Source organism: Physeter macrocephalus, unplaced genomic scaffold (assembly GCF_002837175.3).
Source record: "Physeter macrocephalus isolate SW-GA unplaced genomic scaffold, ASM283717v5 random_78, whole genome shotgun sequence".
Classification (NCBI taxonomy): domain Eukaryota; kingdom Metazoa; phylum Chordata; class Mammalia; order Artiodactyla; family Physeteridae; genus Physeter; species Physeter macrocephalus.
In genome coordinates, this window is record NW_021145364.1 from 107,127 (window position 1) to 131,086 (window position 23,960).

General features: G+C 52.6%; 1 protein-coding gene across 1 annotated transcript in view; it reads right to left on the reverse strand.

The window, feature by feature from the left end:
- Positions 1-18,307, reverse strand: part of KSR1 (kinase suppressor of ras 1) — a 54,230-nt gene extending 35,923 nt beyond the window's left edge. Inside the window, exons 1-3 of the mRNA XM_028483834.2 lie at positions 15,101-18,307; positions 5,507-5,654; positions 906-1,365 (exon numbers count right to left, since the gene is read on the reverse strand). Coding sequence (XP_028339635.1) covers positions 906-1,365; positions 5,507-5,654; positions 15,101-15,217 — 725 coding nt within the window. The 5' untranslated portion in view covers positions 15,218-18,307. The remainder of the gene's footprint in view (positions 1-905; positions 1,366-5,506; positions 5,655-15,100) is intronic.
- Between the last annotated feature and the right edge of the window lie 5,653 nt (positions 18,308-23,960).

Consider the following 23,960-nt stretch of genomic DNA (forward strand, 5'->3'; position numbering starts at 1 on the left):
GATGAGGTAGTTTGAATAATTATAGATATATACAAAACTGATAACCTGGTTGGCTCCTGAAAGGAAAAGGAAAAACGGTACAGGGTGACTTTATACTCTACAAAGCTCTACGCAAGCTACAAAGCTTTTGGATACTGTATGTGACTGTTACTACCTATAAAATAAACAGATTAAAATTTTTTTTATAAATAAATAAGAGAGTAAGGTATTTCAAGATGTACTGACATGAAGTTCTCAGAAATAAAGGTAAGTTGAAAAAAATAGGGTATAGAACAGAGTACACAGTATGTGATAATCATTAGTGGTTTCAGCATGATATTCTAATTGCCCCTTCTGCACACATGGGAGGATGACATTTCTTGGTTCCATTGTTTGGGTAGGGCCGTAAATGGTGAGTGGAACTTTCAGGAAAGAGAATTTAATGACTCGGTTATAACATCTAAAGTTCTTTTTTCCTCTGCCACAGTGGGATGTTCTAGACAATGTTCCAGCCCGGAATCTGAAATGAGGCTGACCGTGATGGACAGGTAGCATGACCAAGAAATAAATCTTTGTTATTTTAAGACCCAAAGATCTGGGGGTGTTTGTTATTGCAGCATAACCCAATCTAACTTGGCTGACACATGGTATCATTTTGCGTGTGCGTGCGTGTGTGTGTGTGTGTGTGTGTGTGTGTGTGTGTGTGTGTTCAAAAAGAAATCTAGTAGGATTCGGCCCAAACTGATAAGGTAGTCTGGGGAACAGACTGAGAGATGGGAGCGTCTTTCACTTTTCATGTTGCAGCTTCTATGTTGGCTGATTTTGTCCGTTTTAAATCGAGCCTGTGTTACCTTAACAATGAGAAAACCGTAGTCAGAACTTTCAGTAGACGGCAAAGTCAGCACCTGCCTGGCAGGAACGCTTACCTCATCGGGGAGACCTCGTCGATGCGGTTCCCCAGCTGAGACTCGTGGGACTTGCTCCGGGTGAGCGTGGGGAAGCTGGGCAGCAGCTGGAAGACCTTGCGGCTGGGCGGGGGCGGCGTCCTGGGCGGCTTCAGCTTGGTGTGCCGTCGGAGCTGGGGCGTGGTCGGCGGAGTGATGAAGCTGGGCAGCGCGCGGGGCGTCAGCCGGCCGCTGGTGTGCAGGGAGACACAGAGGTCCGCGAGGCCCTCGCCGGGGCAGGGGTATGGGGAGTCCAAGGTGGGCAGAGCGGACACGGAGACGGAGCGTGGGCCCTGGGCACCGCTGCCCACTCTGCCCTGCTGGGAGCTCCCTGGGGGCCAGGGCAGGCTGGCTGACGAGAGGCCGTCCGCGGGAGGCCCGGAGCCACTTTCCCGTCGGGCATCCGACGGACTCCAGCCCGAGTCCTCTTTGCGCTCCCCGCCTGCGGGCCAAGAAGCCGAGTCACAGATGGTTGGGGCTGGAGGGATTCACAGGTGAGGTGGCCAGGACCCAGGAGCACAGTTCCTTAGCGGAGGCTCCAACTGCCACAGCCTTCACCTGTTTAAGGCCACTGGTGCACACACACTATCTTCCACACTATCTGGCTGACTGCGGGGGCACCAGCGTAGATATCACCGTCCCCAATTTACAGGGAGGAAAATGAGGACCAGAGAGGGAATGCGCGGGGCTCCTGCTGACAGGTCTGTGGGGAGCGGGCGAGGAAACCCACCCCCAAAGTGGGTGACCTCAGAGAGGGAAGCGGTGACTGACCTCTAAGAGTTAGGGAAGGGAAGCTGGGCTGTGTGAAGGGATAACTCCCCTCCAAGAAAATTCAATCATCGGGAAAAGAGGCTGCACCGACCTCCCAAGAGCAAATTGCCTTGGGAATTTACTAGAAAAGAGATCCAGCTAGAAAGAGATCAACAGCCACTTCCTTTTGAGAGGAGCCTGTGGGTGACTTCTGGCTGTCCTCGTGGTGACTCTCTGCCTGAGGCCCCTGAGGCCTTGAGGCTCTAGGGGTTCCAACTCAATGACACGGCCTGTCCATTCATTCCAGTATATGCCAGGTGTCAAGGCATAAAAAAAAGACACATCCGTGGTGCTTTAGGAGTCCAGTAAGAGTGACGGACACTTAACACGGCGTGCTGTGTGCTGACGCAGAGACGCGTGGGGACTGAAAGGGTACAGAGGAGGAGGACCCTAAATAGCTTGGGGGTCAGGGGGCTTCCCAGCGGAGGTGGCAACAGGGCTGGGCCAGCTAGGGAAGAAGTGGGGAAGGTGTACCAGGCAGAGGGGACAGTGCATGCAAAGGCAGGGAGCACACAGCACTTTCCGGCAACGACTCCGAGTCCCGCATGACTCGAGAGGTCAGGACAAGCCAGGGAGAGGCAAGAGATGAAGTTGGAGGGTCAGCCCACCTGGGGCCAGCTCCGGAGGGGCCTTGGATGTCTTGCCAAGGGCTTGAGGTTTGACCTTACAGGAAATGGGGAGATAGTAAAGGGGTAGGGGCAGGAAGAAAGGACCCCCGTCTACAGAGACTCTGTTGTGGGGAAGAAGACACCTCCCTCCTCATATTTATCAACGACTGGAAAGTACAGGAGGGCAGATTTTGACTCAAGGCAAAATGAACTTTCACCCTGTAATCCTTCTACTTTGTGAGTTGCACCCTGTCTTCCTAAATCCGCCCAGCATGGTGAGGCTGCTTAGATTCAGAGAGGCTGTGTACACTGCCAAGGTCACACAGCTAAGTGAGCAGTGGGATGGGAACCGAGCTCTCGATCTCAGCCACAGCACTGGGCCTCCTCCCCCAAGGCTACCAATGCTGAACAACCTATAACGGCACAGCCTTCAGAGGTCATGAGCTCTCTGCCATCAGAGGTGGTCAAGTCTAGCCCACAGAGCCATCTATTAGAGATGGTGGAGAGGGATTATCCTTCGCAGTTCTTAGGGTTTGTCCATTCCATCCCCTCCTCAAACGCCCTTCCTCCTACCTCACTGCATGGTGACTTTCTATTCATGGATCAACTTGGAGAATGAGTTAGTCTGTGCATTCCTTTATGCTTGCTCCTTTAGAACTGTGGCCAAGACCTACACTTTAATTTATAAACAGGCCTATAGGAGGCACTGAACACACTCTTGTTGAGGGGATGAAAGAATGAGTTCCATGGATCCATGGGCAAGTCGGCCACCAAAGGAAACAAGCCCTCAATTCTTCAAACTGTCTATTTAATCACCACTGCTTTGAGCCAGCTCACGGATGGCAAGTGGCTCTTGTTGTGCATGCCAACACCAGTCAACTGGCAGTGGCTGCTTGAGAATGACTCTAGAGTCACTAAGTAGGAAGAGCTCAGGGATTGACTAGTGATGTCTGCCATGGATGAAGGACGGGGAGTATCAGCAAGCATGATCTTCTCCTGTTCACCAGCCACTGGCATAAAGAAACATCCTTCATCACCTTTCTTAAGACCAGAGACATCTACATTTTCCATGACCCCACAGGCCTAATACTGAAAAGAGCATCTAATGTGCACCAGGCTCTAGACTAAGTACTTATCCTTAACTCATTTAATCCTCACAACAATTCTATGAGAGGAAGTGTTGTTGTCATGTCCATTTTACCCATAAGGAAAACGAGGCAGAGTGAGGTTAAATAACTGGCCAGGGTCCCGTGGGTTCTAAGTGGCTGAGCAGAGTGCTAGGCCTAGGCAGTCTAATTCCACAGTCTATCTTTACTGCAGCCTGACTGCTCTCACCTGGCCCTGCCGGGTGCCATGAAGACTCTGAATGCATGACCTGAGAGACAGAGTGATCACAGGTACCCACCCAGCCCCCAGCATGTACACTCAAAGTGCAGCCACTGCTGGGCAGACCCATCTGCCTGCCTGTGTCCTGGACTGGGGTGTGGCAGGTCCCTCTTGGGGATGTAGGGGTATCACAAGCCAAGATGGAATGAGAAAGAAGCACCTGGAATAGACTCTCTGCCCAGGACCTCCTCGGGGACATAGTGGAAAAAGCATCCTCTGAGGAAGAAAACTGGGTGCAAAGCCCAGCTCTGCCACGTGTCAGGTGCGGGACCCCAGACAACTCATCCAGGGCCTCCAGTGCTCAGACGCTTTAGCTACAAAAGGAGCTCACCACCACCTCTTAAAAGGATGTTGCCACATGTGTGTCAAGCGCCTGGCACGTAAGAAGTGCTTCGTAAGTTAGTGATCTTCCTATCTTGGCACCCAGGATGGACAGACAGCAGCCTTAACACACGGGGGTCACCACCATCCAATGGCTGGCTCCTCTACAACTGTTTATAATGCAGGCATAGAGTGGGAGGGCTGACAAGGTCCTCCAGATTCCCAGCTTGGGTGGCAAGTACTTTTTTTTTCTTTTTTTTCTTTTTTTTTTCTGACTGTTGTCTGAAGGTGACTGACAGCAACGGCTAAATTAATCCATCAGAAATATCTTTTCTCTTGACATAAAGAAAAAAGACAGTGAAATATGCACAGGTGGCAAAGGCTGAGGCTCAAGTCACCGTTCTGCCACCCACTGCTGCGTGTCCTTGGTTAAGCCCCTTACCCTCTCTGGGCTCAGTCTCCTTCTCTGTAAAATGTGGGGACAAGACTGCTAACCATGTCCCTGTCCTGTTTACTCCACGGCACTTGCCAGAGGCCAGATGTGTTGAGGTTTTCCAAACTGAGTGAAGCTCTAGGCTCTGTGTTCAGAGGAAGACTTGGTACAACGGGGCCAGGGAAGAAATTAAGCACAGTCCTCTCTGGGAAAAAAAAAATCAAGTAGAATATAAACCTCAGTGCCTTCCTTAAGCTTCAGGCAGCCAGAGATAAGACAAGTGGCTCCGCGAATTAAAAAATGGGGCAAATTCCATTCATTAGGCTCATTTTAAAGGCTTATCTGGGTGGTCATGGGAGCGTTAAGTCAGGGCATTTGAAGCTGTTTCCAGGGCAAGATTTAGAAAGCCTGCAAATAATTCCCAAGGAACATTATTCATAATGCCGGGATTATACACTTCGCCTGAGGCAGCCATGTCCACACTCACAGATGAAACGAGGTACCGTTTCTCTCCTCAGGCTTGGTTCAGGCTGAGCCCACACCAGCGTGTGCCTTTTGAGCACACAGCCCAGCTGGCTGGCCGATGGGGATGGAGAGGGGAGGGGGAGGGGAGGGAGAGGGCAGGGAGTGGGCAGGGAGTGGGCTGGACTGCAGGAAACTACAGAAGAGTCACAGAGCTCCACAGAGGTGCTCCACAGGGAGCAAATCACGCAGCCCTGCCCAGCAGACCAGCCCGGGGTTCCTAACAATGGCTAAAGCTTCATACTGGCCAGCCCAGTTGGGATCTGGGAGCCTTCTGTCTCAGGGAGAGCCCTCTGCCTCAGGTCAGGTCCATCACGCGCTTTCTGAGCGTGGACCCTGGCCGTTCCAAGCTGGCCCAGAGACCCTGATCACGCTGGCCCCACCCCGTCATCCATCCCAGCAAAAGCCCTGGTGCCCAGGGAACCAGGCCAAGCCTGGGAGAGAAGTCCAGTGTCCAGGCCAAGGGAGAGGGAGAGAGAGACGATGGGGCTGGTCCTACCTACCCAGGCCTGTCACCTTCCGCAGGCAGGTGAGGGCGTACTGCAGGCGGCCACACTCCTCGGCACTGGCCCCGCAGCGCCGCAGCGTCTCCTTCACCTTAGCCTCGTTCATGTCCAGCAGGGCATCCAGCGTGAGCTCGCAGAGGATCTCCTGAGGAAGCACAGGACAGGCGGAGAGCCGGCTGAGCAGTCATCCTCCTCCCAGCCGGGGCCAGCCTCCCGCTGAGTGGCAGGGGCCAGCTGCTGGCGGGCTGGCCTCTGACCCGGAGCCACCACTTGTCTGAGGACACCAGCAGTCAACCCTGGCCCCCGCCCCCAGCGCTCTGAGACAGCAGCTGAAGCAGAGATGCCAAAACTTGGGGTTGGGGGGAAAGGAAGAAAAATACCAGAAAAGTTCTGATGAGAGCGCGTTCCCTTCTCGTCTCTTTTTATTTATTCCTCTACACAGGAGAATGATGAATCACCACGACTTTTTAGAATGACAAGTACTTCAGATAAAGATAGCCCTTTACAATTTTGCTGTCTCTGAATCAGACAAAATAGGTCTCAAATAAAATTGGCTTATGGAGAGAAGGATTACGAAGAATTAACCCCCGCCAAGCACTGTGTGGGTCCTTACTACCCGGCTTTATCTGATTCTCAGTCGGACCCTTCCAAGGTTTCAAGGTAGCGGACATAAGTGAGATGCCCGAAGCATGGAAAGGACTGGTGCAGACTCTGAGAATGGAGGGGCCACACAGAAGGAACGAGGTGGCCTCGAGGAGACAGAGCGGCCCCTGGCTGACCAGCAAGAAGGGAACCTCAGGCCTGAGGCCACAAGGAAGTGGATTCTGCCAAAGACCTGAACGCACTTGGATGTGACTTCTTCCCAAAGCTTCCAGGTAAGAGGCCAGCTGACAGCCCGACTTTGGCCGGGCTGGAGGCTAAGCAGGGAAGCTGGACGAGCCCGTGGGGACCTCTCCATCCAGTCTTCCTCCTGCAGGACTGTAAGCTAACATATTAGGGATGGTTTAAGCAGCTAAGTCCGTGGTAATTTGTCACACAGCAAAGAAAATGAATACAGAGAGCGAATATCTGAATCAGGGCCTAACTCCGAAGCTTATGCTCTTTCCTCTCATCAAGGAGTGAGGAAACCCCTCCGGCTCTGATTACTTTGAGCCACGTGTGGTACGGAGCCTGGAGCTCAGAACAATGGGACACGTCCCTGGCCTCAAGTGGCTTGTGGAGTGACCGACATGAAAATAAGTTATTGCAATGCAATAAGATACGGCCCAGCAGAGGGAAAGCTCAAAGAGCTAGGGGACCAGTGGTGAGCTTGGGGGTACGGGGGGTGCGGGTGTTGTCCCCTTTCTGGAGTTTCCAGATTTTCTATATAACAGGGAAGGCCAGACATCCCACGTCAAATGATTCATATAAGCTTGCAGTTATTGATCTAAGCTGATTTTCATTGATTTTATTAGCAAGCTGTGCCTAATTTTACGAGAGCAATGTTATGGTCAGTCAGTCCATGGTGCTATAAGTCTTCAACTCAAGTGTCAAAACTGAACCTGATGAAGATACCGGCTATGAGTCATTAGGGCAATGGTTTGGGGGCTTTGTGACGCCTGGGGGGTGGGGCCACATCTGAGGCCTGGCATGTGGCCCCTGGTGTCTGGCCGTGTCCCCTCTCCCCACCTTTGTGTCTTGTATGTATATCCTTCAATCTCCAGGGTTGTGGCAAAGAATCTCATGGCTGTTTAGAATGACTCACACCAAAAATTAGAAATAAACAGATACCCCAAAGCACCAAGAAGCTCATCATCGGTTTGGACAAATCCCTGGTGGTCAGAAATCCTTCCAGACGACAAAATGAACCGTTCATAAGAACAGCACAGAGAGCAGGCTGATTAGATAATGGCCCCAGGGCAGAAGCTTCTGTTCAATCAATGTGTCTTCCTCTATTATCTTCAATAACACTCTTCACTGAAATGCAATTTTGACATCTTTTGCCCTCATTTCACTATGAAAGGCTATTTGGCAATACTGTCAGGGGAGAGCAAACGGAAGTGATGTTGACCTTCACAAAACAACCCCCCACCTTTCCCTGGGCTGCCCTCAGTTCTCACCCACGCAGGTGCATTTGCCCAAGGCTGTGATGACTCAGCAGTTCTACGGAACGTGGAGATTCCAGAATCTGCTTGATTTGGGGACGGAGGTGGATTGATGATGACAAAGACAAGCCTAGGAACCCAATCCCCAATCTAAACTACAACGCAAATGCAGATTTTTTTTTTCTTTCATATTCCTCTCCTCCCTGCCCACACCAAGTTTCAGTTTCTCAAGCATAATAACTACATTTATTATTACAAACTATTCGCTAGGGCTTTACAATACGTTCAGGGCTTTGTGTACTGTCTCCACTCAAAACAATTCAGCGAGGAGATGCTGTTAAGCCCATTTTATTGAGGCTCAGTCACCTCACGCAGTGCAGCTTAATAAATGGCGAGGCCACCACTGAAACCCCGGTGTGCTGGGTCCCGAAGCTCCTTCAACTATTCCCCGCTGTCGCTCGTGAACTTGGGCAAAGCCTTGGGATGCAGCAGCTATCTTGGGGAAAATGATTTTTTTCAGAGTAAATTAAAGGAATTAATTTCTACCTGCTTTCTGGAAAAAAAAAATATGTACGTATACATATACTGTAAAATGGAAGTCCTTTGTCTTTAGCAAGCAAAGAGAAAGAATATGTTCAAATCCATTCCCTTTTAAAAAAAAAAAAAAAGGATAAAAAAGATTTCCTTACAGCTTCGAATGAGCTGGAAAGTTTCTCTCACTCCCCTGAGACTTCAGGGATCAGTCCACCCCATGGGAATAGGCAGCAGGGGCTGCTTCCCCTTCCCTCCTGTGTACTCCACCAAACCTCACGCGGGGATGTGATTCTCCCCTCACTGTCACAGGCACAGCCAAGTCGGAGTTAGGAAGTTATTTCAGACCAGAGTAATTCAGGTACAATTGTTCTGGATAATCTCTAAACCGAAAGCAAGTTAGGGGGACTTCCCTGGCGGTCCAGTGGTAAAGAATCCACCTTCCATTGCAGGGTACACGGGTTCGATCCCTGGTCGGGGAACTAAGATCCCACGTGCCTCGGGGCAACTAAGCCCATGCGCCACAACTACTGAGCCCGAGCACCTCAACGAGAGAGCCCAGGTGCCACAAACTACAGAGCCCATGCGCCCTGGAGCCCACGGGCCAGAGCTAGAGAAGAGAAAACCTGCATGCCACAACTAGAGAGAAGCCCACGCGCCCCGACGAGCGCTGCGATGAAGATCCCACATGCCGCAAGGAAGATCCGACGCAGCCAAACAAAGAGATATATTTTTTTTTTGAGAAGAAAGCAAATTAGGGAATGAGCCTCACCACCTGCTGACGGTGAACTCATGGGCCTGTCGACAACCCAGCAGGTGAAGCCGCCCTGAAATGCTCTCAGGTCTGAGAGGCCCCAATGCTGTGGGAGGGCCCCCACCTGCCTGGAGTCACACGAAGACGCCAAGTTGTCTCAAAGCCAGGCGTCCAGACCCTGGCATTCTGGAGAAGGGACCAAGGCTGAGCGTCCACACTGCTTCAAGGAGAATTATTGCCCACCCCACCCCAGCTTCTGTCGAAAGAAGAAAATGTGAACTGGAAACCAGGAAGGGAAGACGTGGCTGCCCAGCCTGCTACGGGAGATGCTCTGGGTCCACCCAGCCTCGGGTCAGCATGTGAGCGCGGAGGCAGGCAGAGGGGCCACAGGACAGGGCACACTGGCTCCCCGCCTCTGCCCGTTCCCTCGAGCCACGACTTATGTCTCCGGCAGGTGACATTATGTTATCCTTTCTGATAATAACTAGAGGGCAGGACGAGTGGAGCATGGAGATGACTCCCAATCTGTGATCACGACACTGCTGCTTCTGTTGTCTGCAGCAGAAGGTGGGGACGGGCTGGGCCAAACACGCTGCGCCCTTCCCCACCCACCCCAGCTGCTGACGGCAACTGGTGGCACAGGCCAGGCTGGGTATCAAATGGTGTCCCAGGACTTACCAGCAGCCACGGGGCTGCCTGGAGTCTATACTTAGCAACCTGTGCCGACTGACGCTGAAGGCCGTCCCCCTAGCCGTGGCCGGTCAGGCGGGCCGTGGAAATGCCATGGGCTTCACAGCCTGTGTGTGGACCGCGTGCCGCAAGAACCTGTGGCAGCTCAGGACGGAACTCGGGTGAAGGCCTGGGCTGAAGGAAGACAGAGACGCAAGCCCATACTTGGTGTCTCCGTCTAGCATTCTGTCTAGTCCTAGAGCGCAGCACGGATCAGTCACGGCAGTTAACTGTCTCAATCAGTGAGGCCAGCACGCAAGGTCCGTCGGCCGAACCTGGATTTCTGGTGCATGAGCAGAGGTGTCCGCCAGCTTCCCTGGCTGGGGCTTAATTCAAGGGCCAGGATCCTTCCCCACAGATGCTTGCCTGGGAACTGGTCCCACCAGAGAGGCCAGGGGTGGACCCCCAGAACCGTGTGGATGGTGACGTGGGACGCTGTACACCCCTCTGTGGCCAGGGCTCAGTAGGAGGGCTAGGACAGAAGAGGCAGAGGAGCTAGGGGTTCCTATGGCAGCCCAGGCCGGGAGCCCCCATGCCTCCAGTTGGCAAAGGAGAACCTGACGGAGGTTCCTTCCTGCCTTCTCGCCACCGCTGACGCTGAGGGAGAGGGAGGGGTGAGACTTGGATAATAATAGCTGGATATTCTGGGAGGCACAGGAGGGGCTAAGGCAGTAGGGGCCTGGGTCAGGCGCCTCCTGGGGTTTCCATGGAGATTAGCGGACAGCTTGGGGATACTGGCTTTGTCTGTGGACCAGTCCTGGACCTAGTCACTATCCCAGCCCTAGAAAATGAGAAAAAGCCCCTCCTGGGAGAAGTCAGCCCCTTCCGGGAGGGCTTCTCTCTACCACCTCCCAGAGAGCTGACCGGTGCAGCAAAAAAAGGATCAGACTTGGTCCTTGGAACCCTCTTGACCTCGGGCTAGTTCCTGCCCCTTCACCGGGCTTCAGTTTCATCATTTATAAAATGAGTGGGTTTGGCTAGATCAGATCAGTGGCTCTTGACCCTGGTGGCACCCTGGAATTACCTGGGAGGCTTTAAAAAATGATCCTGCTGCCCAGGCCCCGCCTCAGACCAATCAAATCAAAATTTCTGGGGGTGAGGACCATGCAGGCAAAAAGGCTGCAGGGCCTTAAGTCTGGCTAAAGTAGCCCGGGGCAGAAAGGGTCTGAGAAGGCAGACCTGTCCTCTCTCATGAGCCCACACTCCTTCAACCCAACCCTAGCCTAGCTCAAGCTCATAGATGTCCCAGGAGATACGCTCTCCTGTACACTGCTGCCTCCCTCCCTCCTAGGCAGGGTAGGGGCTCACAGAGCAGGGAGGCTGGTGGACCCTTCAGGGAGTGGCTGCCTCTGGCCTACGCATTAGTATGTCTGGGCTTAAAAGCCTCAGAAAGTGGTGTGGAGGTGGAGGGATGCAGGAGAAGGGGATCAAGAAAGGGTGAGTGATGAGCATTTATTACTCATCTCCTGGGTGCCAGGCACGGCACTCTGATAGATGAACTGTAGAGGTCAGCACATGCAGTCCTCATAACAGCCTGAGATGGATGATAAGGCTCAGAGAGGGTGGGTAACTTGCTCAAGGCCACACAGCCTGATTGGTGAGGCTGAGGCACGGCCACCTCTGCCTCTTCACAGCCAGCTGGCTCTGCCTGCACTGCTGCCCACTTCTTTGCTCTATAAAGTGAGATCTTTCTCCCAGGCCAGAGTCTACCTGGCATCACAGGTCACATCTGGCTTTCCAGACACCACGCTGTGCCCTATTCCTATGCCCGGCTGGGGTGAGCTCCAGCTGCGGGGTTAAAAGCAGCTGCAGGAGGCCTCCCAGTGGGTCTTCTCTCTACATTCCTTTTCAATCCCCTCAGTGGGCCTGCCAGGCCCCCTCAGCCCCCCTCCTGCCCTCTGGAGGAGGCGGGTGCTCTCCAACTCTGCCTGGGACCAGGTCTCCAGCTTCTGGTGGCCTCTGCTCTCACCACAGCCACCACCATCACCCCAGAGGGCTGGGCCCACCCTCCGGGAAAGCCTGTCTTGTGGCTGCCTCCCAGGTCCCATTCTTCCTCCCATAAATCCCGAGGTACCTAGTGCAGGAATTGGCACACTTTTTCCGAACAGTCCAGAGAGTGAGTATTTTCAGCTTTGCAGGCCATATGGTCTCTGTCACAACTACTCAATTCTGCCATCAGGGCACCAAAACAGCCACAGACAATATGGAAACAAATCGTTGTGGCTAAGTGCCAATAAAACCTTAAGTATGCGCGCAGAACCTTGAATTTCATATAATTTTCACATGTCGCGAAATAGCCTTGTTTTGCTTTGTTTTGTTTCTCCTACCGGCTGAAAATGTGAAAACCATTTTTTAGTTCGAAAGGCTGTGTAAAAACCAGTGGCGGGCTGGATTTGGCCCACAGGCTGTAATTTAGCAACCCCTGACCTCGTGGGCCATTCAGCCACTCAACAAACCCACGTTAACTATGTTGGGCTCCATCCCCTGGTGGCCCCGGGTCTCACTGCTCCTTCATGTCTGCCTCCCCCTGTGTTGACGTGTCTTCTCCCCATCCAATCCCAGCACACAATCAGCAGGAGGGGAACACAACGGGGAGGCAAGGCAGGCCCACATCTGCCATCTAGGCAGCCTACGTTTTGTCACCTTTCTCTGTGTCATCAACACGCATTTCCAAAACTGCTCTCCCTGGATGCTGTTGGAAAACGGCCAGACGACCAGGATTAGAGAAACATACACACACCAGACTCCCCCCCCCCCGCCCCCCTAGGTTTGGGGCTGTGTGCTTCCCCCAATACACGCTACTCCCAAAATGGACAGAGGAGACGGGTGGGCTTCTGTAGCAGGGGGTTCTCTACCCCCGGGATGCTTGTTCACTGTGGGAAAGAACCCACTAGACTCTCCACTAGACTCCACAGTCAAACTCAAACCAAAAATGGAATACTCTAAAACAAACAAACAAGAGAACATTCAAACGAAAGACTGGGGTCCGGGTAGGAAGGGGGAGGGTTTGACGGCAGCCAAAGAGCTACACTAGCCCTTGGGTGACACTTGGCTTCTAGGGAAGAGGCAGGTGGGGAGCCCCTCCCTGTACGAGCAGGGCAGTGTGGAGGGGCCAGAGCTGGGGGAAGCTGGAGGGGTCGGGGGCCTGTCACCACCTCAGCCCTGCTCCAGGGCGGCAGCTTCCCCAGACCTGCAGGCCCTCGTGGCGTCCCTTGTTGATACAGCAGGTGGACGAGCAGGGGGGCAGTGGGCCGGCAGCTGGGCGAAGAGGAGGGCCTCCGGGGCGGGGTGGTGAGCGTGCAATGGACCACCCCAAGGGGGACACTTTCGAGACGGGAAGCAGGAGAGCTGTGAGGAACTGCCCAGGACGACAGCCCTGGCGAACTGGGGTGCCCAGTGATCCCCTGCAGAGGGTTCAGGGAGCAGGGTCCGGTTTGAAACGCACCCCACCCCCCACAGCTCTCGTGGGGGTAAAGGCACCGACAGAAATACACAGGGGCTCTCAGGTGTGACCACGTCTGCGGCGGGCTTCGTTGCTGTCTCCTGCCTCCAGTTCTCCCCTGGACAAACATACCAGTCAAGTGAGGATTCCCAGAAAGTCTACTCTGTCTCCTCCACATCCACAGCCTGAGAGCTCCGAGTGCAGCCAGTCAGGCCCCCCCCTGCCCGGCCCCACGGCAGAGCACCGTTTGCCAGTGTGGCAAAGGGGCCTCAGGGCACAGCGACTTCACTCGGGGCCCTGGCACATGCCTGGCCCCAGCAGTGGTCTGGTGGGCCCTCCTGCAGGGCCAGGAGACAAATCACAGACCCCTCCACCAGAGGGGCACGTCCCCGTGTTCGGCGCACTGTCTGTCCTTTGGGGCTGTTTATCAGTCTGTCTGTCCAGGGCGGGGAGGGGGGGATGAGCCAGGCTATGGGACATGAGCCCAGAGCTGGAGACCTGAGAGGCAGGCTACTTGGCTGAGGACAGGGGCCCATTGTTTCAGAGCTGTCCCACAATGGCCAAGCGGGAGACTGAGATCTCTCGGGAGACCCTGGAGGGAGGCAGCCCGTCTCTGTAGTTTTCCAGAAACCCTGTAAACAACTCCCGCCCCATAGCAGCAACGGAGCCAGGACTCAAGCCAAGGAGGCCATCGCCAGAGCCACCAGAGGCTGAGGGCATGAAGGGGCCAATGGGTACTCACGAGGCTGGTGAAGAAAGAAGGAGAAAAACCCTTCCTCTGCCAAGGTCAATGGCAGAATTCAAAGGACCCCTAGAGACATTCTAGTCCAACACTCATTTTACAGAGGAGGAAACCGAGGCCCAGAGAGGGGAGGGGACCTGCCTGGGTCACCCAGAACAACAGCACCAGCACCAAGGCCCTGGCAACCTTGACCAACACCAGGGACCAACACCAGGATGTGCCGACCCCTGGGAGAGCTCACCATTTTCCACGGTGGGCATTCCTTACCCAGATGCAAAGGTGTCATTCCTCTACAGGTTTTCTGAGCTGCTCTAAGAGGTGAGCCAAAGGGAAGACTTCCCTGAGGTCTGCCCTGAGGATCTTTTCCGAAGGTGCTGGCCTAAGGGACACCATGCCACGTGCTAACCTCATGGCTCCAGAGCCCTCTGGAATCTGGAAGCAGTGGGGTTCTGGGCTCATGGCCTCTCCTGGAGCCTGGCAAGTCCCTAATGTCTTGGTGACTCAAAAGACGGTGGGTGGGCAGAAATCCTCGGCTCCGTGTTCTTCCCCACCCCGACCCATGCCCACTTCAGTGACACATCTTTCTCATTTTTGTAAAGAAGAAGCAAATCGCACATCACCAGCTACACCCCAACACCCAGGTTCTGAGCTGAGCACTAAGACCCACCCGGGGCTGTGGCACATTGATTCTCACTCAGCTTCTTGACATGCTTCCTCTTTTCACAACCAATCTCATCATAAATTAACAACTCCTGGTACTACGGCCATTTGCGAAGTGGCTTGGGCACAACTGCTTAGTTGCTAAGGGAAGTGAGGTTCAGAGAGATTAGGTTACTCACCTAAGACACAGCAAGTGAGCGACGGAGGCTGGATTGGACCCTGGTCTATGTACCTCCAAAGCTAGCACTCACAGCCTCTATAGGGCTTGGCCCCCCTTATCTGGTTGACCAGAAGCACTGAGACAGGGCTGGGCCTGCGCATACAACGCTGGTTTCTTAAGCTCCTGGCAGAAGAAGTAGGCTCAAAACAAGTGTGTGCCCTGTTCAAACCAAAAGCACGAACGGGCCCAAAGCCATTCACTAGAAGGGGAAGATCTATTTCGGTAAGATTCCGACGGGTCCCCACCAGCCACCTAACTGCAAAAAAGAAAGGGAATGAAATAATGAAGTGGAAGGCATGTGCTACCCCAATATGCTGATTTCTCCCGATGTGTTCTATAGACAGCAAAGCACGGACCCGGAGCCCAGCCAAACACACTCCTTCCAGGCTCTCATGCAAAGGCCACCTGATCCCAGGCCCCAGTGCCTACCTCGCAACCCTCCAGCCCGCGCTGGTCCAGGCTTTGTGCTCCGCGCAGCACCACGGGTGCTGGGGTCCCCGTGCTCCTTGTAGCCTTGGCCATCACCCAGCTCCACAGGCAATGCATGACGAGGGGCCCGAGCCCAGGGTCCCTGGCTGCCCTGCTCCCTGCTGCGCTGTCCCAGGGAAGGAGGGAGGGAGGGGAGTTTCTGTTTTCATGACTGTAGTGAACAGTCACTGCAGCCAAAAATAGTCTGTGCCGGGGAGCTGGGGAGTCAGCACATACCTCCCGGAGCAGGTGCTGGGTGTGAGACACGGAGGCTCCAGTGGGCCTCGCTGCAGGGGGCCGGGTGTGGGGCAGGGGGCCAGGCACCCAGGGTATCTGGGATACCAGGCTGCAGACAGAGAGGTGTCCCCTGCCTCACTGCCCCCCTCCGAAGAGTCTGACCTGAGTCAACGAGGAGCACGATCATCTCCCTCCTCCCGGTGAATCATCTGGGGAAACCCCACCCCCGCATAAACTCCAATTGCTTCCAATGCCCCTGCTGCTCTCACAGATTTGGGGTTGGGTGGTTTAGACACCCAAAGGAAGAGCCGTACAAACTACCAGCTATCAAAACACATAGAAGGGACTTCACTGGCTGCACAGTGGTTGGGAATCTGTCTGCCAACGCAGGGGACACGGGTTCGGGCCCTGGTCCGGGAAGATCCCACATGCCGCGGAGCAACTAAGCCCGTGTGCCACAACTACTGAGCCCGCGAGCCACAACTACTGAAGCCCACAAGCCACAACTACTGAGCTCGCGTGCCTAGAGCCCGTGCTCTGCAACAAGAGAAGCCACCGCAGTGAGAGGCCCGCGCACCGCAACGAAGAGTAACCCCCGCTCTCCCCCGCTCTCCGCGACTAGAGAAAGCCCGCGCACAGCAATGAAGACCCAACGCAGCCAAAAATAAAATTAATTAATTTAAAAATATATACTTAAAAAACAAAAACTCATAGAACTGTACACCAAAAACAGTGAACTTGACTATGTGTAGTTGGAAAAAAGAAACGTACAAAGTTATATGGCTGGCTAGCAGTGGCTGGTGGGGTTGTGGGGGGGGGGTTATTTTCCTTTTTGAGCTTTTCTATATTTTCAAAATTTCCGACAATGAACACTTGTAATTAGCTTTAGAAAATGTTACTAATGTGTTTTAAAAGATGCTCAGGCATCACAGAGGGGATATACAACCATGGTCCCATCCATGAGAATTTAAAGTGTGTGTGTTGTGACCCCAACTTTGGAGCCAGACTTCCTGGGTATGAATCCTGGCTCCCCCACCTACCATCTAGGTGACCTCGGGTAAGTGACACTGTCAGTTTCTCTATCTCTAACCTATACTGGGGATAAAAGCGTTGCCTCCTGCTACAGACTAAACACTTGTGTTCTCCCCAAAATTAGTACGTTGAAACCTAATCCTAATGTGATATTAGTGGAGCCTTTGGGATGTCATGAGTGTGGAGCCCTTAGGATGGGATTAGTGCCCTGATTATAAAAGAGACACCAGAGGGCTGCCCGGTCCCTTCTGCCATGTGAAGAGACAGCAGAAAGACGGTCATCTATGAACCAGGAAGTGGATCTTCACCAGACACTGAATCTGCTGGCACCTTGATCTTGGACTTCTTTCTCAGTTGCCAGAACGATGAGAAATAAATTTCTGTTGTTTTGAAGCTACCTAGCCCATTCTACGGTATTTCTGTTACAGCAGCCAGAATGGAATGGAGTGAGACATCCCCCCAGAAGGTTATCAGGAGGACTGAACGAGATGCTCCATGTAAAGCTCACAGCTCAGTCCCAGGCACATTGGGAACACTCACCAAAGAATCACAGCATAAATTCACGAATAAATGACATTTAAAAAAGAAGAAAAAAAAAAAGAAGAAGAAAAAGAAAAGAAAAATCAACCAACAAAGGCCAACTGGAAGGAAATGCACCACAATGTTTCCATCATTTCCTCTTAGTAGTAAGATTATGAGGTAAACCATCAATAAACAGCAGTATTGTTTTCTTTAATTTCTGTAGTTTTCACATTTTGAAAAGGAACATACATATAAATTACTGGATACTAAGAAAAAAAATTAAAAACACCCTGAAAAGCCAAGAAGCAATCATCACCTCTGTGCAGGATTACAGATGACCTATTTTCTTTGCTTTTCTATACTTTCTAAAATAAATATTTATTACTATCATAGTGAAGAAAATGAGAAGTGTTATTAAAAACAAAAACTGAAGAATAGACTCACCTATCATATCCCAGAAACATGATCTCTGCAGAACCCCTGCCAGGGTCTGGGCCTTTGACGAACCACCTCTGAGCCTGAGGCCCTTTGCCTCCTACACAGACAGAGGAGTTCTGCTCACTGTTGGGAAAGGCGGGCACAGCGGTCACTGCAAGGTCCCCCCCAGGGGAAAGCCAGGTGACCCATCCCCATGGAGAGCCCCTGGTGAGGGTGAGGGATGGGGAGCTACAGTAGCAACAGTTATTGTTATCTAAGGGAGTGAGAGTGTGTGTCTGTGCATCCTTCTTCTGTCAGCGGGGCTCTCTTTCCTCCAAGACCCAATTCCCAAGTGTAGGTGGCCCTGACCCTTCAGGCTCGCCACCTTTCTGCCAAAGGGCTGAACCTATGACCTAGTTTGGGCCAACTGGAGTCCTCTGTCTTGTTAGCTCTGTGATTGGTTCTGATATGAGCACATGACCAAAGCCAAGCCAATCAGAGCCTTCCCTTGGATTTTTCAGCTACAGTTCTAGGGTAAGAAGCTCTCAATAGGAAACACCACTACTATGCTGACAGAAAGTGAAGCTTAGCTGCTTGTGCCCTTCATGACTGCCACGTGGAGTGGGCCTGTCTGAGAAGTGAGCTCTAATAGCATCATCTGAGCCCCTGCATCCAGACTTCCCTGGACTTTTATTACCTAAGCTGATAAAAGCCTGTTTTCTTTAAGCCGGTTTATATTGGAACTTGCTACAGAAGAGTTCTAACTAGAAGTAGGAGAACATAATCGCTTTTACTTAGTAAGTGCTTACTAAGTGCCCTGGTACCATGTCATCCTCCACCTATTTATCCACCCATCCATGCATCCATCCAATCAATAGACAGCTACTGAATAGCAAGGGTGGGCCAGGCACCTTACTCAGCACAGGGCACACAGCAGTGAACAAAAAATATAGTCTCTTTCCTTAGGGAGCTTATATCCTATTAGGAAACAATAAAAAACAAATTCAAAAGTAACTAAAATACGTAATTGAGATTTGTGAATAACTGGTAAAAGGAAACAGCATACTGAGACAAAGTGGTGGGTATGGCTGGGGGGTGGCGGCGGGGGGGGGGCATCTAATTTTAGACAGGATGGCTTCTCTGAAGAGCTGACTCTTAAGCTCCTGTCAGAGGACGAGAAGGTGCTAGCCATGAGAGTATAGAAATTTGCAGGCAGAGGAAACAGAATACACAAAGGCCCTGGGCTATGACAGGAAACAACCTGACCTGTCCTAACATGAGGGGAAGAGTGAGGAGGGGCAGGAGGCCACACAGAAGAAGGCAGATGCCAAATACTCCAGAGCCTTGAAGGTAATGGTGAGAAGTCTAAATTGTATGCTGAGTGCGACAAGACACCAGTGAAGGACTGTACTCAGGAAAGTGAGGTGGTTGGATCGGGGTTTTAAGAAGAATCACTCTTGGCTCATGAACAATGAAATGGAGGGAAGGGCAAGGGTGATACAAAGAGTGATGTAGGTGCTACTGCACAAGTCCATGCAGTAGCTAGGACTAGGGGGGTGGCAGCGGTGAAAAAGAAACATAGATGGATTGGGGATATATATTTGGAAACAGAGCTGGTGGGGTTTGCTAATCAATTGAATGTCAAGGTGGAGGAAGCAGAAGGAATCAGAAATGACTCCTCAGTTTCTAGCTAGAGCAGCTGACAGATGAGTTAACAGGCTCAGAGAGGTAAGGGACTTATCCAAGGTCACACCACTGGCAAGTGGCAGAGTTAAGCTTATGTCCGCCTCCCAACAGCAGGGTCTGGGCTGTCTAATTCCAAAGGTCACGCTCTTAAGCGATCTTTCTTTCTAATCTTGCTGCCTGTCCAAAGGCATATAGCTGGAAGCAAGGACCACTTAAATTTATATGCTGATTTTTTTTAAAAAAAGAAGAGTAATGAGAGAAGAGACTTTTTGCTTTAAGATAATTAAAACAGTGTGGTGTTGACACAAGAATTTCCCAATATCTAGCTGGGCAGATCTGTTCTAGAGCAATTTTGCCTTTGAGGCAGTCCCTGGAGAAGGTGGACAGTGGACAGCCCAGGAGCTAGTGGCCCCAGAGGAGGCTACAGGCACACAGTCTTGCTCAAGTCCAGCCCGTTGCCAGTGGAAACCAGAGGCAGCTCAGGCACCCCAGGCCACAGCAGGCCATCGGCAGCCCCCAAAGTCCTCCCCAGAGACCCTTGCAATTCAATCTTCACTAGCTCAGGTGAGAGAGTTCCTGAGACCTAAGAGACCAAAACTCTTTGGATAATCTTATTTAGATTCAGTCATTCAACAAGAACACCTATTACATGCCAGGCACTGGCGATAGAGCAGTGAACAAGACAGGCAGGTCCCTGCCCACATGGGACTTTTCGGTCTCGTCAGTTTTCGCTGGGCTTGGCAGCGCAGAAATCTAAAGGATTGAGGAGATGCGCTTACCAGTCAAAGATGCCAACCAGTACGGGCTAAGCAGAGCAGTCATCTCATGATTTTTCAGATTTCTAGGAATCAGGCGCTCCTCCTCACTCAAAGCTTAAAAGAGGGCACTTTGCTTCACGATCAGAAAAAATAAATCACTTCATCAATGGGAGAGAGTGATGTCTGCAAGTCCTGTAAGGACAGGAACTCACAGGCAATGCCTAGAGCAGCACCTGGCACACAACAGGAGGTAAGTGCACGTTCACTGGGCGAACGCATGATCGGACAAATAGGAGAAAACGTGAGCACGCCCTCAGCTCTGTGTCCCCCCCATGTTTCATCCTGTCCTCCCTCGGACGTCAGTCTGCTTTGCCCCGTGGTTATTCGGAGACGTGTACATCCCACCACCCTGTAAGCCCTCCAGGGCAGACTGCACTCTGCTCATCAATGAATCCCCTGTGGTAATTAATCTGGGTACCTGGCACAAGGTAAGTGATCATTGGATGTAGAATAAATGGATGGAGAGAAAAGAAAGAAGGAGGGGATTGAGGAAAGGAGGAAGGATAGAGGGAGGGAGGAAGAGAAAGGAAAAATGGGGGAGGGGAGAAAGGCAGGAGAAAAGAAAAGAAAGAAAGATTGAGAGAGAGGGAGAGGGTGGGGGAGCAGGAGGGGGAGGGGAGAGGGAGGAAGATTGGAAGAAATAAAGATCAATTCGATTACACAACTACATACAATAGCCCCAGGCTGAGCTATTCTGGGTAAGACGTCAGATGACAAAATCTGTCAGGGGAAGGAAGCCTGGATTTGGAGTCACAAGAACGTGAGTTTGACTCCTGACCTGCCTATCGGCTCGCTGTGTGACGCTAACATGTCACTCAACATCTCTGAGCCTCGGTTTGCTCAGCTATAAAGTGGGGATCATAGTGTTTCTCCCGCGGCCCCCACCCCCCACCCAAGGTATAAGGATTAAAGAGCATGGTATCTATAAAATGCTGCCTTGTAGTTTGCCCTCTTCCTCCCATACCCCGACTTTAGGTCTTCTCCCGACTGGTTGGGTGATGCCCACAGGCCAGTCCACCACGCAGGCCTCCACCTCCCAGCCGCACTGGGCTGGTACTGAGGTCAGCGCCCAAGATCTCAATTCCTCAGTATGGCGGCAGCCCCAGGCCGGTGGGGCTGATTGTTGGCCTGGATCCCTGCCCGTGCCTGGGTGAGGGTGTGTGCTGCATTCCGAGGAGGCTCCCACATGCCAAAGAGCAAGGCTGTGAGGATGGCGGGGCCTCTGGCTCCCAAAGGGAGAGGGTGGGGACGGGAAGAGAGATGTGAGGAGCCGCTAGGAGCGAGGATGGCAGGATTCGTGTCTATTAAAGCTGAACCCGGGAGCCAAATACCTGTTCACTCTTCTGGTCTAATCTTACACAGCCTCCCGCTCCACAAGGCCTACATCCCGGGGCCCACAGAGCTAGAGCCACTCCCAGCCAATGGGAAACCAAGACTGTGGCAGAGGGCAGACAGCTTTCTTCCCCATCCCCAGGAGAAGGCCTGACTTTACACATGGGAATGCACGGACAGAGGAAAGGGGAAAGAGAAACCTGCCTAGTCGGGGCCACCGCAAAAACCCCTTACCGGACCCGCCTGCATCTTCAGTCCAAAACACGCCACCAGCGAGACCTTATTCGGGGAGCCTGTGGCCCGTGGAATCCAGCCTCCGCATCACCCACGCTCCCTGCTAGCACTGATCCCAGCCAGCGCTTGCCACTTCCTTTAACAACTACCAACAGGGAAATTGCTGTAGGAAAAAAAATGGCTCCATGCCAGCAGGCTCTGAAATCATTTCCCCAGCTGCAGCCAGAACATGAAGCTGTGATTTTTAGTTTTTAACCTATAGATGGGGAAGGGGGTGGAAACAGTCACAGCGTGTGACTCTAGATGCCCGGGGAAGGGGCCCTGCCTCTAAACTCAGTCTCCTGCTCACTCCCTCGTCCCGAAGGCCCCCCAACCCTCCAGACCTGCTCCCCACTCCTCACTGGCCAGGGGCACTGTCTCACCTTCCACCCACCCCACCCCCCAGCCCCGATGAATCCAGCCTTCTCACTGGGAGGAGTTCTACTTTCCTTCAAACAATCCTAATGTTCTCTGTCTTCCTCTCTCATGCACACACTCTTCCATGATCTCCCAGATAAAACCCCAACCCCTACGCTCCACACATGGAGAGATCCACGAACCAACCCTGTTTCCTCACCGATCTCCTCCCGGACCAGCCCTTTGCAAACACTTCCTGTGAGGACGGCACCAGCTTTCTGAGACCCGGACCCCGGGGTCTTGGCGGTTACTGTTCCCTCCCTCCGTCTAGCGTGTCCTTCCCCTTCCCGCCAGGCCAGCCCCCGGCTAGCACCCACGGTGAGTTTGCCCGCTTGCTTCCACAGACCCCAGGCTGGCTTCCGTCCGGGCACTCGGTGCCAGCTGTTGATCGTGCATCTCCCCCCAGCCTGAGAGCTCCTGGCACTGGGGAAAGAGTGTTTAGCATCCCGGCTCTCAGCACACGGCCCCACCAGCACGGGCTCCAGACCTGTGCTGCCCAAATCACAGCAACTGCCAAATGGCTATTTAAATTAAAATTCAATATGATAGAAACAAATTTTAATTTCACTTTCTCCGTCGCACTACACATATTTCAAGTGTCCCCCGCCGGGCCACACGTGGCTGGTGGCTACCACACTGCAAAGGGCCGAATAGAATGTTTCTAGCATCACAGAAAGTTCTATCGGACAGTGTCACTCTAGACAAAGGACTGATAGTTGGGTGAATACAGGAAGGCATCTCCAGAGCTGCCTGTCTCCGGCATCCACAGAGGAGGGAGAAGAGGAGTCGGTGGTCACACAGGTCAGAGTGCCTGCAGCAGGCTCTGGATCCGCAGAGGGCTGAGATGTGTCCCCAGTGGGAAGAGGAGGAAGAGTGCAGAGTCCCTTCATCCACACCAGAAACCCAGAAGTGCCACACCGTCCTGCGGCCACTTCCACGCCCGTCCCCTCTCTTCATCCAGCAGGAGGGCATTCTTTCCAGGAAACTGTATGGCCACAAACTGGTGACCACAATCTAAGGACAAAGCTGAAATACTATTTAGATAACCCTAGAGGCCCAGATCCTGGGAAGGCGATTTTGAAAAGGAAGGGGGAGGTTATACATGGATACATGGCTACACACACGTATGATGCAGGTATTTTCCTGGGGGAAAAATTAGAGCCCCAGTCACGAAGCCATGAAGCCTCAAGATCAGCAGAGAACTCAAAGAGGCTGAAGAGACAAGTCCCATCACACAAAGACCATCCCCAGAGGCCTCAGGGAGCAGCCCCGAGGCAGGTGGGGATGGGTGGGTGGGGCGACAGATGGAGAGATGTAGAGAGGTGAAGTTCATTACACATATTATGCGTTATTATACGTATACATTATACATATTATGTGTTACATGTACGCGGAACTGTTAATACTGCCCAAGGTAACTCCAGCTCACAAAACAGTTTTCCTCAACCTTCACGTGGACCAACTCTTTTCTGCCAGTTTCTTTTTCTTTTTTTTTAATTTTATTTATTTATTTATTTTTGGCTGCGTTGGGTCTTCGTTGCCGCGAGTGGGCTTTCTCTAGCTGTGGCGAGCAGGGGCTACTCTTCCTTGCGCTGTGCGGGCTTCTCATTGCGGTGGCTTCTCTTGTTGCGGAGCACAGGCTCTAGGTGCACAGGCTTCAGTAGTTGCGGCACACGGGCTCAGTAGTTGTGGCTCGCGGGCTCTAGAGCGCAGGCTCAGTAGTTGTGGCACACGGGCTTAGTTGCTCTGCGGCATGTGGGATCTTCCCAGACCAGGGCTTGAACCCACGTCTCCTGCACTGGCAGGTGGATTCTTAACGACTGTGCCACCAGGGAAGCCCCTCTGCCAGTTTCTTAAAAGCTGGCATACGTCACAAATATGAGGGCCCACTGGGGCCGGGGCCAGGGCCGGGAGCATGTAAGGTGCTGAGAGCTCCCCTGTGGGTCCCCCCGATTCATTCCCATCTTCTTCCACCCCCTTCCCCAAACCTTTTATGCTCATGCCACCTCCTGTCCTGGAATCTCTCCTAGGGAAAATTCTTAAATACACAAATAGCTTCCTAAACAATACTAACCACCATGTTATAT